Source organism: Hoplias malabaricus, chromosome 9 (genome assembly GCF_029633855.1).
Source record: "Hoplias malabaricus isolate fHopMal1 chromosome 9, fHopMal1.hap1, whole genome shotgun sequence".
NCBI lineage: Eukaryota > Metazoa > Chordata > Actinopteri > Characiformes > Erythrinidae > Hoplias > Hoplias malabaricus.
This window is the reverse complement of record NC_089808.1, coordinates 7522767-7540430: the sequence shown is the minus strand read 5'-3', so window position 1 is coordinate 7540430 and position 17664 is coordinate 7522767. Positions and strand designations below refer to the sequence as shown.

At 40.4% G+C, this 17664-nt stretch overlaps 2 protein-coding genes across 2 annotated transcripts; one reads left to right on the top strand and one right to left on the bottom strand.

The window, feature by feature from the left end:
- Positions 1–175: 175 nt before the first annotated feature.
- On the top strand, positions 176–5898 carry LOC136707704 (RING finger protein 11-like). The gene is made up of 3 exons (XM_066681932.1): positions 176–800; positions 2387–2556; positions 2915–5898. The coding sequence occupies exons 1-3, from the start codon at positions 678–680 to the stop codon at positions 3084–3086; spliced, it is 465 nt and encodes a 154-aa protein (XP_066538029.1). The 5' UTR covers positions 176–677; the 3' UTR covers positions 3087–5898.
- Positions 5899–7665: 1767 nt separating this feature from the next.
- rpe65a (retinoid isomerohydrolase RPE65 a) lies at positions 7666–15984 on the bottom strand. The gene is made up of 14 exons (XM_066681976.1): positions 15857–15984; positions 15323–15405; positions 14966–15116; positions 13636–13743; positions 13381–13522; positions 12139–12286; positions 11934–12015; positions 11536–11668; positions 11265–11404; positions 9837–9966; positions 9581–9695; positions 8892–8986; positions 8435–8546; positions 7666–7860 (listed from the first exon to the last, which is right to left on the bottom strand). Exons 1-14 carry the CDS (start codon positions 15865–15867, stop codon positions 7715–7717), a joined length of 1596 nt encoding a protein of 531 aa, XP_066538073.1. The 5' UTR covers positions 15868–15984; the 3' UTR covers positions 7666–7714.
- Between the last annotated feature and the right edge of the window lie 1680 nt (positions 15985–17664).

The following is a 17664-nucleotide window of genomic DNA, read 5'->3' as shown; positions in this document are numbered from 1 at the left end:
TTGAGGGGGTAAATAATCATATGTTCCCTTTAAGAACAAATACCGCGCTCAGAATCTGAAGCCTCCCCTCGCTCTCCACCTCCCCCCAGCTCCACGTGTGCAAACACAAGCCCCACGCGTGACGTCGGTAACAGAAGCGTCCAATCACAGAATGACCGCCCTCTCTGTTCTTTGTTGCGTCACAGAACAACATTGTGACGTTTTACTGTTGTCTGCTAGCAACGAGCTAGCCGGCTAGCAAGGAAACAAAGACGATCAGATTAGCTGGAGTGTTACTACACGGATTTGCCCGACAAGAAAGACATTTAGAGCGAAGAAAGGGTTGCGACAATAGACTCGAGTGTGGATTACAACCAGGCGCTTAGACAACAAAATTATCTTTAGTGTTTTTTCCTCGGTGTTTTTGTTTGCTTTTGCTTGCTAGTTAATCCAGAGTGAATGAGCTTCTCTGCGCTTGATACGATGATTAAATAGCTGTTGACATTACAGGGGAACCAGTAAAATGAATAAGAAGGAATAGGGAGGCTAAAGAGACGGGTTCGTTTTGTGCATTTATTTGTAAATTACACACTGGTGGTCTAGTGAATCTGTCTGGAACTGACAGCAGAGAGAAACATAGAGAGAGGAGGGGGAGGAAGAGGAACGTAGCCAGTGAAGTGTTTTCTGTCGAACTAAACATGGGAAATTGTTTAAAATCCCCCACATCCGACGACATCTCCCTTCTTCACGAGTCCCAGTCGGACAGAGCGAGTTACGGAGACGGAGCAGACCCAGATCTGGAGCCTCCTCCTCCGTATGAGGTCAGTTAACCTCATTCTTACCATAAACACCAGCTCCGAGGGCTCAGGAAACAACAAGGCTCCAACTCGTCACGTATTCGAGTTGAAAATGGATCCCAGCTTCAGCTTCATTACAAAGCGTTCAGTTTTTGTGCTGAATGTAATGCTAATAATAGCTACAGTAATCGGCCATAACATTAAAAACATCTTTGTGTTTCTAAACCCATTACTCGTTTTAAAAGCTCCACTGATGATTTTGTTTCACTTTGTAGTTCTCCATTTACAGACTATGCAGGTCATAAGTTACTGTGCATCCTTTGTTTGCCCCCATTCACCTTGTTCCCCAGTGGTCAGGACCGCATGGAGCGTTCTCAGTATCCCATTGACACTGACGTGGTGTTGGTAGTAGTGTGTGATGCATTTGTACAAGTGGATCAGACACAGCAGTACTGCTGGAGTTTATATACACTGCCCCTTCACTGACTAACTCTGCCTTGTCGGTCCTTCTTGTAGATGTGAAGATGTTTTATGACACAGTTTGCGCTAGTCATCATCTACTCCATCAGTAGTCACTGTTGGATTATTATTTTTTTTTTGGTGGATTATTCTCAGTCTATCAGGGACACCAAGAGTTTAAAAACTCTAGCAGTACTGATCCAATTATACCAGTTCAGCACGCACTACCCCCCCAACCCCACACCACACCAGTATGCCAATGTCATTGCAGCGTTTAGAATGAGCTTGCCCCGTGGTTTTCCTGTGGGGGTCCTGACTACTAAGAAACAGAATGAAAGGGGGCAAACAAAGAATACAGAGCACCAGATGGACTAGAGTTTGGAATTGTAGAACTACAAAGTGCTCATGTGTGGTCAGTGGAACTGAGAGAATAGGCAACGAATGAAGAAACAAAGAAGTGGTCATAGTGTTATTGTTAATCAGTTTTACATGGTTAAAGGAGCTGATCAATTGGGCAACGAATGTAGAAGCCATCAGATCATTTTAATGTTTTGTTTGATCTGTGTATGAAGCTCTATTAAGTTCTATACTGACATTTGTGAAATTTGTCACCTACAAATTAAAGATCCAACACAGTCCAGGAAAACCTGGACCACATTAACTGAGTAACTTAACAGTAACATGTCACATGATAATTAGCAATGCTTTTTATTGTGTTATGTATCGCCTCGGTCTCTGACAATCATCAGCCTTCTAATCTTAAGCATGCCATGCTCCTGTTGAACTGCATTCCTCTAGCTTTGTAAACATGGTAAAGGATTATTAAAAAATGTAATGTAAAGTGAAACAATGTATAATCAGTTTAGTTAGTAAATAAACATATACAATTTGCATGCAGTGAATCAATTAAAAGAGACAGTTGAAAATCTAATGCATAATCACTTAAATCATTCATATTTATTTTAGAACAAGCCAATTGAGCTTGGAGGCCCTTTTCCTAAGTTGTGGTTCATTGTCGTGCGAATTTGGCAGAGCTTTCCACGTCTGAATAGGGAAGAAATTCCATGGTAAAATCTATGCCCACTTGTGCTGCCTGAACTCTGTTCAGTTTCAGCCCAGATTTAACTGCTTGCTGGTTACGTCTGTTGTAGGAACAGGCCCGCATGCCTGTGTACCATCCTACACCCAGTCAAACGTGTCTGGCCAATCAGCTGACCGAGGAGGAGCAGATTCGCATCGCTCAGCGCATTGGCCTCATTCAGCACCTGCCCAGAGGAGTGTTTGATGGTGGCAAAGATGGCTCAGAGAAAAAGATCAGAGAGTGAGTACTTCACGTTATTTCCTGGTTTATATGTCAGCAGTTCTAAGTTGGGCCCTCAAGTATTTATTCTGAAATGTAAACTAGCTACAGGCTACAGTTACTCGCTAGCACCCAGCACTAAGAAAAAATTTGTATGTTACTTTATAGTAGGGATGATAACATGTCACTTTAAGTGGGTCTTGTGTTGAGTTACAAGTCTCAAGGGGTGAATTTGTGTCATATTTTGAGAAGTAGTTTAGCCTTGTTTTCGAGTCACAAATCATTGGAGGGCGTGTCTCAGCTGCGAGTCAGTCAGCATTTGACTTGAATTCCCACCTGTTAAAGACTATGGTTCATAAGATTTCCTCTCTTTCATCAGGTGTGTGATTTGTATGATGGACTTTGTATATGGAGACCCCATCCGGTTCCTACCCTGCATGCACATCTACCACATGGACTGCATAGATGACTGGCTCATGCGCTCTTTTACCTGCCCTTCCTGCATGGAACCAGTGGATGCTGCGCTTCTGTCCACTTACGAGACCAACTGACCGGGTGATATGGAACTGTGCTTTATAGATAACTTCCTCCCCTACAGCCCCCCCCACAAAAAGATCCTTCTTCCACGGAACATGTGAAGGCCTCCTTGTAGAGAGCAAGGAGAAGCCCGGGTTCTTTTACCATGCTCATCAGGGCTTTTGTTTTGCAGTTGAAGGTATAGAATTCCAGTTCTTTTCACAGTGCTGACCCATCCAAGACCAATCCATCCAAAATATATATATTATAGCATTTGAGACCTTGTTTGCCTGTGTAAGGGTGAGCGTTGTTAGACTGGGCATCCTCAAAGACCAAATTGAACCCTGGGTTACTGTTTCAGTGGAAGGTTATGGTCCTAAAGCACTTATGAACTGTATTATTATCAGCCAAACTCTCAAATAACGTGGCAGTTTTCTCTTTATGAGCGTTTTTAATGCTCAGAAAACTGTAGCGAGTCCTCTTAGAGCCACTGTCCACTGTTTAAACATATAAAATATTTGTTAATCTAAGTAAAAGCCACTGAATATGCTTTTACCTGTGAAATATTCAGTATATATTTATACATTAGTGCAATTTAATAGTAGTAAAAAGCTCCATCTGCTACCTGTTCAGATACATGAGTGTGGCTCATGTCACACAGTGATGTGTAAATCAAATACACACACACACACAGTACCCCATCGCTCTGTACCGAAGACCAGTGCATCAAACACGTGACAAGTGACGGCAGTGTATTTGTGTGTGTGAGTTTGAAGAAGTCTTATCACTAGGGATATGCATAGACTGCGTCATGACAACCATCCCCCTGATAAACCACTCCAATCCCAAAAGGACGTTAGAGGCTGAATGTACTAGAAGGTGGTGTCTTTATCTAGAAGAGTAACATAAACATTTCCTTAACTGTTCTTGATTCTTTGGGAGCCCTTCCCTCACGTGAACCAAATTTAGTTTCACCCAAATCTAAAACTGCAGAATGTACATTAAAAAAAAAAAAAACGACGGACAATGAGTGGACCGTGGCTTTACGGTATTTGGAGTGGTAGTGCTGTATAAATCACCATCTCTGTTCATCATTGCTTTTACTGTTCCTGTTCTTCTCATTTTGGCGAAATGGGAGGAGCTCTGTGATGATTAACTGCAGGCAGAAGGATCCTTTTTAACAGTACGGTTTTGACCAGAGGAACACATTTGTGCGTGGGGGGGTGCACAGTGATCTCCTGGCCAGTGTGTACATTGTGCTACAAATCAGTTTATCATGATCGGATTATCATGTTCACAGCAGGAAGGAAATGATTGCTCTCTGCCAGGGTCGTGTTCAGTTCACTGGTTTGTTTCTTGTTGGCAAGGTGTAATGAGAACAAAGTTACAGTAAGGAGTATGAAATTTGGCTTTGCAGTTTTGCTGGAATGGACGATAGAAGTATATAGCATGGGCAGTTTATAGAAGTACTTGAAATATTACATGCTTAAAGTATGAGTTGGTGTTGAATTTGTGCCTAAACTTGTATAGACTTATTAGGCATTATTTCACATCTTCGTAACCATTACAATTTCTCGTATAGTCTTATATTTTGACCTTTCGCTGTAAGCCTGCTTTATTCTTAATTATTTATATATTTTAAGTACGTGTTTTAACTGTGTTTAATCATTTTTCACTTAAACGTTTTTAATGGCGGACATTTTGAATTGTATTTGGAATGGGGTGATACAACATGTAGATTCTGTCACAGTTTCATGGTTCTGGGGTTGTTGGTGTTGGTGTCGGTGTCCATAGCTGTGAATGTGTGAGCTATTGGATGAGCATGTAATGTCCTGTGATAGATTGGCTCCCTGTCAAAGGTGTGTTCATGCCTTGCGCCCACTGATCCCGACTAGGCTGTTGATGCACCGTGACCCTGACCAGGATGACGCAGAAAATGAATGAATGAATGCTGAAAAGGTTACACGGTTTCAGCCTCAACTGCCATGTTATTGAGTTATACAGTAGTGTGTAGTGCGTCCCAGACTTGTCATGTGTGTGAATGAGCACGACCCTGTTTTTTTTTAAAACATTGCATCTTTAACTGTACAGACTCTATGTTTCCTCCTGGTAACACTGTTTTATTTTTTGCTCACAATACAGCATTTACATTATTTGCAGCATTTAAAATAGGGATACTACCTGTAACAAACCACAAACTGTAATTTAAATATGTAAATGAAATACTGTACAATGGACCCAACAGGGCCAATGCGTCCTTGCACTTTCCTTGGCTCTTCATGTCTGTTCCTGCCGGCGGTGTCTTCTCAATCAGTGTCCTAAGGCAGAGAAATCTTACTGGTGTTGACCAATTATTAAAGGGCTTAATTGTGCATGGGGAGGGGGGGTTGAACCAAATAGCCACCTGTCTCAAATTTTCTTAGAAACGCTTGCACACAAAATAGTATATACATAACTTTAGAGATTTGCACTTTACACATGGTAATTATTAAAAACAAACGTATTTATGTGTATCCTTGCACCGGTCCTTTTTTCTTTTCCTGTGCAAATTCATTTTTCAATAGTTCTGTTAATTATGATGGATTTTATGTTATATATTTTTTTGCAAATGCAAAGTCAAGCAGTTCCTGTGGCTCTTCTGCATTTGAAGTGATCAGAATGCCCTCAGTACCTCTGAATTAGAGCAGTACTTTAAATCTATGATTGTGATTGTTCCACAAACTGACCGTATCCACGCTCCTGTTAACTTCTTTATTGGTTGAAGCAAAGCCTTTATTCCAAACTGATACTGTTCCCATGGTCATGAGCCATGGTCAATAAACTTTCAGACTATTGAAACCTGCTTGCGTTCCTTTCATTTTTGCACTTGCTCTTAACTTTAAGAAATAATGAGTATGAATGATTTCATTGTGCTTTTTATCCAAGAGGATTTGTTACAAAGTGGATTGAGTTTAATGGTTTTTCAGATTTACTTTTTACCGTAAGAATTCACGGCTTTTATGTGGGGATTTTGCAGTAGAACACTGGTGGACATCTCACATGGTTTCACTTCTGAAAGTGCTTAATGTTGACATGGATACAAAAGGAAATAGCTATATTTGTATGTTTTATTCAGATTGTATATGAAATTACCTTTACATTATGTATGACGTAATATGGTTGCACCTAGTAGTTTTAGCATTTTAAATTGTGGTTTAGTTTTAAAAAGGTAATAGAAAAATTTTCTCTGTAGTTTCTCTTAAGGAAACATTATTTTCTTTAAAAAAAAAAAATAATAATAATAATGAACAAGATAGGGCGGCACAGTGCAACAGCAGGTTAGTGTCGCAGTCACACAGCTCCAGGGACCTGGAGGTTGAGGGTTCGATTCCCGCTCCAGGTGACTGTCTGTGAGGTGTGTGGTGTGTTCTCCCTGTGTCTGCGTGGGTTTCCTCCGGGTGACTGTCTGTGAGGAGTGTGGTGTGTTCTCCCTGTGTCTGCGTGGGTTTCCTCCGGGTGACTCTCTGTGAGGAGTGTGGTGTGTTCTCCCTGTGTCTGTGTGGGTTTCCTCCGGGTGACTGTCTGTGAGGAGTGTGGTGTGTTCTCCCTGTGTCTGTGTGGGTTTCCTCCGGGTGACTGTCTGTGAGGAGTGTGGTGTGTTCTCCCTGTGTCTGCGTGGGTTTCCTCCGGGTGACTGTCTGTGAGGAGTGTGGTGTGTTCTCCCTGTGTCTGTGTGGGTTTCCTCCGGGTGACTGTCTGTGAGGAGTGTGGTGTGTTCTCCCTGTGTCTGCGTGGGTTTCCTCCGGGTGACTGTCTGTGAGGAGTGTGGTGTGTTCTCCCTGTGTCTGCGTGGGTTTCCTCCGGGTGACTCTCTGTGAGGAGTGTGGTGTGTTCTCCCTGTGTCTGTGTGGGTTTCCTCCGGGTGACTGTCTGTGAGGAGTGTGGTGTGTTCTCCCTGTGTCTGCGTGGGTTTCCTCCGGGTGACTGTCTGTGAGGAGTGTGGTGTGTTCTCCCTGTGTCTGCGTGGGTTTCCTCCGGGTGACTGTCTGTGAGGAGTGTGGTGTGTTCTCCCTGTGTCTGCGTGGGTTTCCTCCGGCTGCTCCGGTTATCTCCCACAGTCCAAAAACACACGTTGGTAGGTGGACTGGTGACTCAAAAGTGTCCGTAGGTGTGAGTGTGTGAGTGAATGTGTGTGCCTGTGTTGCCCTGGGGGACTGGCGCCCCCTCCAGGGTGTATTCCCGCCTTGCGCCCAGTGATTCCAGGTAGGCTCTGGACCCACCGCGACCCTGAACTGGATAAGGGTTACAGATAATGAATGAATGAACAAGACAGGAGAGCAAAATGTTTAAAAATATTGTAAAATAATGGTCCACTCTACTTTAAATATTGTTTTACAAGTAAATACTCTTTTCTAAGACTTGAGTAAAATAAGCTAATCACTGAAATAAAAGTTTAACTTACGCCAGAAATAAGAGATCATCAGGAAATGCGTTAATGGTTCTTAGTGACTAGCTAAACCACACTGTACTTTTATACATTATGTAATGATACTTACACAGGCACAACATCCACCATTCAGAAAGTACATAATGACACTGCATGTTAATCATGACCCGTTTATTTATTTATTTTATTATTATTAAAAACAAAATGATGAGACTGTAGAATGGTCAGTCTGATGGTCTACGGCTTGTACATGCCATGGAAGGTAACAGGTGTCAGGATGTCGACCTCTGCCCTGGCGATCTCTGACAGATCCTTGGCGTTTAAGATCAGACAATAGGTTGGTCTCTGAGCTCCGGGACACACCACAATGGTCATCAGCACACCTGCAGGTTCAAGCAGAAATCATGTATTCACAAGTTTCCCTTTATATACCACAAAAACAGTCAGTCAGCCAAGTCTGATTTGGAGTCTGAAGTGTGCTTCTTTAGTATTGCACTGAAGCTCTGAGGTTAATGAAGCTAACACATGATGCAATGTATACTAACAATAAATATGGCTTGGTTTCTCAGAATTGTTCTGGGTTACAAATGCAATGCCCTGTGTCATTTTGTACGCTAATGTAGTTTGGGGTTCTCTTATAGTTCTGACCTAAGACCGTTATGGGTTTCTCCTTTAATGTTCCATAATTCTGTATTTATTTTTTTTATATTCAAGAAATAAGATGTACAAAAATGTACATGGTTTACACAGTGCAGGTACATAGTTTAGTTTCTGCTGTGCTGAGCCTGGAGTAGCAATGACAGGGCCTGTATCCTCCCGATTCCGAGTCAGTGGAGAATCACAATGATTTTAAAGCTATGTTTTTAAGGTAAAAATACAATGCCTAGTGTTCCTTTAAAGAAGCTCAATTCACTCATTACAAGAGGTGCTTATAAAATTTCGAGTGTTCCAACTCACCATCGTCCTCATCAACTCCTTCCGGATTCTGTACAAATAAAGGTTCTGAGGGATAGGAGTCCGGTTCCTGCCACACCCATGTCTCTTTAGTCCTGACGTTCAACTTGCAGATCTTGTAACACAAGACATTTCAATAACAATGATATGATTCTGAAACACATTGTCCATATTTCAATGTACATTACTTACAGCATCTGTCACTGACTGAGGTTCATTACAGGGCATGTTTGAAGTTAGTTTAAAGTCAATTTTAAAGTTATATGAATATTCAAAAAGCCAAGAGATATATGTTTGACAACAATGCCATGTTTCTTATTTTTTCTTGGAAGTTTTTTCTGTGAGTTTTCTATTATTTTTTTTTTTTTCGTATCAATTACAATTGAGAAATGCGCTGTGATATAAATTTTGGCCACAGATATAGTGAAAACACTGACTGTAAACTAGAAATGGTCCTTACCCTGTCTGGGATGAAGTGGTTAAGGCCCAGGGCATAGGCATAGGTGTAATTTCTCCCATTGTTCATTTTATAGTTGATCTGAGGGAACTCGAAAGCTGTTGATGTTGACACAAGGAGAATAACTTAAGCAGTGATACATTGCATTCTCATATCTTTAAAAGTTTTAAAAACTGTTTTAATGTAATCAGGGATGTTGTTTCGACAGTCCTAGTCCGGTTGCTGTTTTTTCATGCCTTACTTAAACCCTGCGACATACTAACATTGTCATAAACATGTCATGGAAGACGCCATTTGCAGTTATAATTAGTCAGAGCAGATTATATTCAGTTATATATCTATGCCATGTTACCATATACTGTTGGACACCAGTTCAGCCAGCGTTTCTTCTGAACTGAGCTGTATATGTAGAGAAATTGTCTCCCTTTGTTACAGTACGTTTTCCCTCCCTACTGCAAAAGTTACATTGTGCAGTTTCTGTAGTGCTGAGCCCAGAGTAGCAACAACAGAGATTCTATTCCTCCTCTACAGATCAGTCAAGCATGACAATCATTTTGAAGCAGTAATTTTAACATGGATGTGGACATATATGCTAGACATAACCATACTGTTATAATAAAGAAGTTTCACATCTGAAATGATTCTTCTCAGATGCAGAAACAAGGTTTCACTGTATTCTGAGCAGGACAGACCTTGGCGAGGGCCTGAGAAAAGCACCTCGGGCTCCAGCCAAATGGTGCCATCCTCTCGCATAGTAGCCGTGGCAGTGGTGTAGGGCAAAGCTATCAGGTTCTTTCCCTGCTCCTCCTGTGAGACAGAGGGCGAGAGGGAAAAACAAGACTTTTAGTTATGGTGTAATCAACATGGAAAGGAAGTCTGTCCGTAGCTGTTAATTGCATAGACAATGACCGCACTGTGAAATGAATTTGTGACCTCACTGTGACATACCCTGTAAGGGTCCAGTGGGATCACAAACCTCCGCACTTCTGGCTGAGGTGCGATCATGGCGTGTTTCTTCACCTCGTCCCAGTTCTGACGGAGATTCGCCAGCCACAGGTAGTTGTACACAAACTCAAATCTGTGTAGACGTTAAAAAAGAATAGTTATATACACATAATTACACAAAATGCTTGTTTTCTAATGTCCGAGATAAAAATGTCCTTTTTCAAATACATTTATGGGTGTTACAGTGTGTATGATTTCTAGGAAAATTTGTCCTGAAAAAATATATTATTTCAAATGATCATTATCTTACTGTGGTCCACATTATATACAAAAACTCAAAAGGCATGTTTATGTCCGCAGGTGGTTTTGGATGGTGAACATGATGGATATATTGACATGGCAGACATGTCAACCTATAGTTTTTGTGTCCATGACTCTAAATGACTTTCCACATGTTGTACAATGCAAACCACTATATATTAATAATTTGGTTTACATCACAGTTATTGTACAGGGTGGGCCATTTATATGGATACATCTTAATAAAATCGGAATGGTTGGTGATACTAACTTCCTGTTTGTGGCACATTAGTATATGGGAGGGGGGAAACTTTTCAAGATGGGTGGTGACCATGGCGGCCATTTTGAAGTCGGCCATTTTGGATACAATTTTTGTTTTTTCAATGGGAAGAGGGTCATGTGACACATCAAACTTATTGGGAATTTCACAAGAAAAACAAAGCTTGGTTTTAACGTAACTTTATTCTTTCATGAGTTATTTAAAGTTTTTGACCACTTATAAAATGCAACACCTACGGATACTGGAAGCCTGTGCTAGCATTTCTCCTGCGGTGTTGCTATTAGAGTGTGAAGAGTGGGAGAAGAGGGTTGCATTGACAATCCAACACAATGGGCAGCACTTTGAACACATTTTATAAGTGGTCAGAAACTTGTAAACCAAGCACGCCATTGTTTTTCTTGTGAAATTCCCAATAGGTTTGATGCGTCACATGACCCTCTTCCCATTGAAAAAACAAAAATTGTATCCAAAATCGCCGACTTCAAAATGGCCACCATGGTCACCACCAATCTTGAAAAGTTCCCCCACTCCCATATATTAATGTGCCACAAAAAGGAAGTTAATATCACCAACCATTCCCATTTTATTAAGGTGTATCCATATAAATGGCCCACCCTGTACTATGATCACTTTGAAATTTTGAAATATATTGGTGGACGTTCTCTTTAAATCAACCTTTTGCACAAACAGACTGATTGAAACTCAAATTATTCCTTTGTGGAAAAAACAGCATTGGTTCTTCCATCACTGTCGCTGACACAACTGATTGAGGAGTTGTATTAGCCAGAAAGGTGTCCTGAATTTAATACATTGTAATAATAATTTTCTTGTCATACTTCTCTATTATTTACCCTTTCCAGGTACACAAATCAAAAACGATGTAGCCTGAATCTTCATAGGCGTTGATGTGGTGGAAAAGGCCCATTGCAGCAGCCCTGAATTTGAAGTCAATGTATTCCCCTGGGTCCTTCTTCGCAATGTGGATCCATGTCTGTTAAAGTTAATGCAAATCATGAAAATAGCTATACTAATGTGTGCTATATTGAATAGATTATAAAAAGTGCTGTATAATGTAGTCCTTTAAATTGTGGCTTGAGATGTCAATGCAGTTATTTCCCTTACTCCTTTTTCCTCGTCCGACTCAAAGCAGTCCATGTAGTTGGACCCACGAATGGCCCAGGCTCCTAAGAACTTCAGCAGATTGATTTTGACAGGTGTCTCCACAAAGACAAAGTAGTTCTCTGTCATTCCAAAGCTGGATAGGGAACATAGACAGGATCGTTTAAACTAGGGGTCCTCAAACTTTTTTATCAAATGGCCAGCTCACTAGGGTTAGAATACACGCAGTATTGATGCAGTTAAAGGGCCTGGTCAAATGAAAGCAGCAAGCCATAGTTTGAGGACCCCTGATTTAACCCTGATTTAAGGAAAGGGCATTATATGCCTTCACTAAATAAGTTTAATCCATCACATTTATTTAATAATAATTTTAAAGTAGTAAGTAAGTGTTGGATGCAAACCTGTGTACGTAGGAGGGTTTAAATCTCTCAGCACTGGGAAACTGGACGACAACCTTAGATTTCTCAATGGGATCTGACTTATCTAGGAGGAAAACAAAAACATTTTAGTAGTTTTAGTTCTGATGACAAAAATAGCAGGGGGCATTCAGGAGGTCTGTTTCTGAGAATAGTAACAGGAGATTTCATCGCAATATAAAGCACTTACCTTTCTGAGTGGGTGGGATTTTGACAATGTTATATGCCAATGTGGCTCCCTTCCCCATGCAGTTTCCAATGTTGTAAACAGTGCCATCTCTTTCAATTTGGGGGTGTGCTGTAATTCCATTAATGTTCACGTAATCACACATATCGACCTTTCAGAAAGATAACACACAACAAAAAGATTAGTTAAGTACAATCATCACCTCTACAGAATTAATTATGTTTTACACAAAATGACCAATTCAGGGTCGCGGTGGGTCCAGATGCCAACTCAGAATCATTTTGCGCAAGGCAGGAACACACCTTGGTGGGGATGTCCTTCACAGGGCAACACACACACATTCACAAACACATTCACTCACACCTATGAACACTTTTGAGTCACCAATCCACCTGCCAATGTGTGTTTTTGGAACCGGAGCATCCAGAGGAAACCCATGCAGACACAGGGAGAACACACCACACTCCTCACAGACAGTCACCCGGAGGAAACCCACGCAGACACAGAGAGAACACACCACACTCCTCACAGACAGTCACCCGGAGCGGGACTTGAACCCACAGCCTCCAGGTCCCTGGAGCTGTGTGACTGCGACACTGCTGTGCCACCGTACTGCCCCTGATCAATTAAAATCCACAAGCAAAATACTAAGGATAAAAACAAAGCAATATATAGTGATTAGCAATAAAACCACTCATAGCTGAAGTGAATAACAACAATTATCTTGTTACAATGGAACTTATCAAGAGGTAGGATATATTAGGCAGCAAGTTAATAGTAAATTCTTGAGACTAGTTTGATGAGAGAAAGAAAAATGAACAAGTGTAAGGATCTGAGTGACATAAGAGCCTTAATGTGATGGATGTATGAAAGGATCAGAGCATTTCTAAACAGAAGGTCTTGTGGAACAACCTAAATCCTGGGTGGTCGATTGCAAGTGTCCCTTAATTAGGGATGAGATGGCATTAGGACACACTGTGGGAAGAAGGTAAGCTTGAGTCCTTGCATCCATGTGGATACAAGATGGCTGCCAAATTCCCCAGATTTAAATCCAAAGTATTAAACAAAAATGCATTTAGTTTCATTTATTTAATTGACACCATCCTTTTCCTTTGTTTGTATTTGGAAGATATTTTTTTATATTTTGACCCTGAATATTTTTCAGGTGGATACACCTTCCCTCATTCTACTAAACTGGAGCTAAACATCTTAAATAATTTGCCATACGCAGAGTTCAAATAATACCTTTTTCAGGGTCTCCAGAGTTTCTGTATTCACTTTAGTAATGTAGTTGGTCTCTGTGACAGCATAGAAGTCTTCTCCAATGGGATAAACATTTACCAAGCAGTTGTCTGTTACCTCAACACCTTTGAAGTAAGAGAAAAACCTGCCAAAAAATATGCTGAAGTTGAAAACCGGAGGCTGTCTGCAAATAATGCACATTCACCCAACAGAACAATCAAAATGAAGCCATGAGTACATTAGAAAATGAATAGAAACCTTGAGAAGATGTTCTTGCAGGGATCTGGGTAAGCACAGGTTCCAAATTCAGTGATCACAACACGCTTCTCTGTGATGGCACGCACATAGGCATCAGTTTTGATGTACCTGAGAGGGAGAGATGAGGTGAATTATTAACTGTGGTAATTCAAATGTACCTGTGAGGAGTTGGTGTGTTCTCCCCGTGTCCGCGTGGGTTTCCTCCGGGTGCTCCGGTTTCCTCCCACAGTCCAAAAACACACGTTGCAGGTGGATTGGCGACTCGAAAGTGTCCGTAGGTGTGAGTGTGTGAGTGAATGTGTGTGTGTCTGTGTTGCCCTGTGAAGGACTGGCGTCCCCTCCAGGGTGTATTCCCGCCTTGCGCCCAATGATTCCAGGTAGGCTCTGGACCCCCCGCGACCCTAAATTGGATAAGCGGTTACAGATAATGGATGGATGGAATTCAAATGTACACATTAGATACACATAGACTACTATGTAAAAGCCATAGGGAAGACCAGTCACACAGATTTGATTTCTGTCATAATATAAACTCCAGACATTACATGAATTTGTTCAGTTCCATCAACGGCATCAGGTTTAACTTAATGAGGGACTGATTCTATAATCTGGGTTTTGCCCAAAGACCTTTATCAGTCTTGTGTGGTATTCAGTACAGAACCCTAATTTGCCATGAGCAGGTATTAGTTTACCCACTACAAAATATCTACTGTACATGCACGTATGTTTAAGCCCTGAACGTTACAGTTTTCTTCTGACCAAAGCCTCACAGACATGTGACGGCTCTTATGAAAGCAGCAGGATTGCAGTAATCCACATATTCTAATGTTCTTAATTCAGATTTTACGAATTCTGTTCCTTCTTATTTCCGTTCCCACACTGAGGTCCTGAAAATGAAAACGAACTGAGACTAAACCTTCCGAACATTTTGGTTTCCAAATATAAGCAATTACTACAGAGCTGATGTCAAATATATACACCTCATCAATCTAAATATTTAAATACGCCTTTTAAAAATTCATCTCAACAGAAAGTACCCCAAGCATCTTATTTTTGCCTAAAATATCGTTGCAGTCCCAAGGAAAACTTGAATCTCGTTTTTGTGGATTTTTAAATTTACTACAACATTTGAACACAGCTGTCCTTTCTGAAAATGTCATGAAGAATGGACCAATAGAAATACTCCGATATTTTACATTGACTTCCATTGAAGGTTTTTTTCTTTCTCCTGAGATATGTGCTTTTCTTTGGACAGAGACAGTCTGTGTAATATATATCTCACTAATGTAATGCTGCATGAGTAAAGTGATATGAATCTATATAAATCTACCTGCGGAAATAGGTAACCTGACCATTGCTGAAATCAAACTTGTGCATCAGGGCTTGGCCATCGAAGAGATGGTAGAAGGGTTCAGATCCGACCTCGAAGAGGCCGGGACCCAGCCGGAGAAGACTCCCTCTGATAAAGGAAGGGATTCGACCTGAAAAGGAGAGTCAAGGTATATTACATACTGTAATATAATATTATACAGTCCAACTAAATCCAAAACCAAAGACAAATAAGAAGGCATCCTCATTTGAGGTAAGAGATTGAGTCTTGCTAAAGCACTCCAGGATACATTTGAATATGTATACGACTTTAGATGCACACATACAGAATGTAAAAAATAGAAAATAAGCAATGTACCTGTGACTGTGGCTGGTAGAGGTTCATTAAGTTCTTCCACTGTCTCAAAGATCTTCTTATAGTCTCCAGCTGGGTGTTCAAATCTAAAGAGACAAGAATTTGATTCAGGTTTTAAGACTGAATATAGTGTCTATTGAACGTCCCAAGAGCCACATAATTCTGCTTATTTTAATAACCTATTCACCTTCCCCTTTCAACACTTTCATGTGCACTGTATCCTTGTTTTCCAATCTACTACTGTATAATGTGTTTTCAGAGGTTGTAAACCTGGGATTTAACGTTTTAAAAAGACATTTATTGAATGGTACATTGAGAATGTGACTAAGCATTGGCTAGGTCAGGTACTGCGATTGGATGATTAGTTCTGGATCACAATTATCAGTCAAACTCATTCCAAAGGTATTGGATATAGCTCCCTTTCTCTTCACTTTATATACAATACTATAAATACTATACTAATTCCACATGAATGGAATTTAAAGTGTTAAAAATACTTCTAAACCCTGTATATGTAATAATTATTCAAACACTCACCGGCTGACCATTTTTCCTGCTTGTGCAGTCGAGCTCTGGTATATAACCAATAGGTATATGTTTGATGTTGGTTAGTGGATCCTGCAGTCCTGCTGAGTTTTGGGGCTTTTTTATACTCAGGTCCTCCATTCACATGCTATAACCCAGCTAATTTTGTCCAATACATTTGTTACTCCAACAACAGTTTCTTTGTTTGAGGGTCCCTCGTAATAGCCGTGATGTCAAATAGGATTTGCTCCCCCCAGCTTGGGCCAAAAAGCCTCTGAATGGAGTGTGGTAATAAGATACTAAACACAAGACTGTATTATACAACAATATGCAGCTAAAAGCATGTGAAAAACTAAGCAGTTTGATTACAAGCTACGCATTGAAGAGAGCTACTGGACGTATTTAAGAATTTACTTTGGAGTTATGGAAATTTGCCCAATAATATTTGTCTTTCATAATCCTGTTCATACAGCCATATATGAATAAGGGTTTGGTGACTTGGATAGAACTTAAAAATTGTAACTTAAGATGTTCTTTAATGAGTCTTCTACTAAAATGTTCTTATTTCAAAAGTGTTTAATCCATCTTGGCCCTTTCATTACCCAGGAGGGCATCCATATGTGGAGCCAACATTGTGGACATACCTTGATGGTACCCAGATATAAGACGTGGATCTGAATACAGACCCAGGTCCAAGGCGTTTGTACACTGGCTAGATGAGACTTCATTATTTTAATCTAAAAGCACTGTAATAAAGCTAATCCTGTAGCAGCACTGTGGGCTCTGTTGTCCTGTTCAGGGTTTTGTGGGTACAGCCATAAAATGCAGTTCCCATCATTCCCCACAGCCTGAGAAAAAATAAATATTGCTGTGTAGTGTGCAACTTCCACCAACTAAAATAGAATGCACATAATTTTATTAATTTTATTAATTGTATTCCCGCCTTCCGCCCAATGATTCCAGGTAGCCTCTGGACCCACCGCGACCCTAAACTGGATAAGGGTTACAGATAATGAATGAATGAATGAATGAGTATATTCTTAAGTTAGTTTAAAAAATGTACTGACTATAACTCCATGTGACCTCAACCCTGATCTGAAAAAGTAAAAAAGGTGATGATTATGATGACGATAACTCAAATAGTCTCACTTTTTCTACTTCTGTGGGAATGTGAATTTTTTTAAATATATAATTTTGTGGTGTTCTCAAACATTTGACCATATGCCATTTGTCACATAATGTATTCGTGTTTACCTAAAGGTTTTTAAGCAAAAAAATTCAAGATCGTCTCAAGCATCAGACTGATCAAATTCACGCTCAGTTTCAGATCATCTGCTTTAAGAGTGATCATTGTTATATAGCCCCTCCCTGAAGGCTTATCTTTGATAAAGCTCCTATGCCAGACATGCTTTTGGAACAACCTAATCTTTGTCTTTTCAGGGCCAATGGGAACAAGATTCAGCTCCTAATTCTTTATAATTCTGCTTGTTATAAAGGTTTAAAGCTTAATCAAACCCCCCCCTCTCTCTCACTATGTAAAGGCAACATTCAATCAGTCATTATCTTCTCTACAGTAATCTATATCATAATCGAGTTCGGATAATGTTCTTTACATCTGAATGCAGATGTTTTGATTAAACTTGAATAAAAATTTCATTTTAAAATGTGTCAGGCATCGCTGCCAAACTCAAGAGTAAAAATGTGTATTACACTTGATTCATAAGTGTGAAAGAGCAGTTCTTCATATTACTTAATTCAATATATGGTATGTGTGCATTCATTAGTTCATTAGTCGAGGAGGATGTCCAGATGCAGACCCT

Bases quoted from the DNA above. Each gene is read 5' to 3' on its own strand.
- LOC136707704 (XM_066681932.1), top strand. From the start codon at position 678: ATGGGAAATTGTTTAAAATCCCCCACATCCGACGACATCTCCCTTCTT. The intron at 801-2,386 runs GTCAGTTAACCT...CGTCTGTTGTAG, and splicing joins AGCCTCCTCCTCCGTATGAG to GAACAGGCCCGCATGCCTGT. The intron at 2,557-2,914 runs GTGAGTACTTCA...CTCTTTCATCAG, and splicing joins TCAGAGAAAAAGATCAGAGA to GTGTGTGATTTGTATGATGG.
- rpe65a (XM_066681976.1), bottom strand. The intron at 13,744-14,965 runs GTAGATTTATAT...TCTCCCTCTCAG, and splicing joins CAGGTTACCTATTTCCGCAG to GTACATCAAAACTGATGCCT. The intron at 9,967-11,264 runs GTAAATAATAGA...ACGTCTACACAG, and splicing joins GATTTGTGTACCTGGAAAGG to ATTTGAGTTTGTGTACAACT.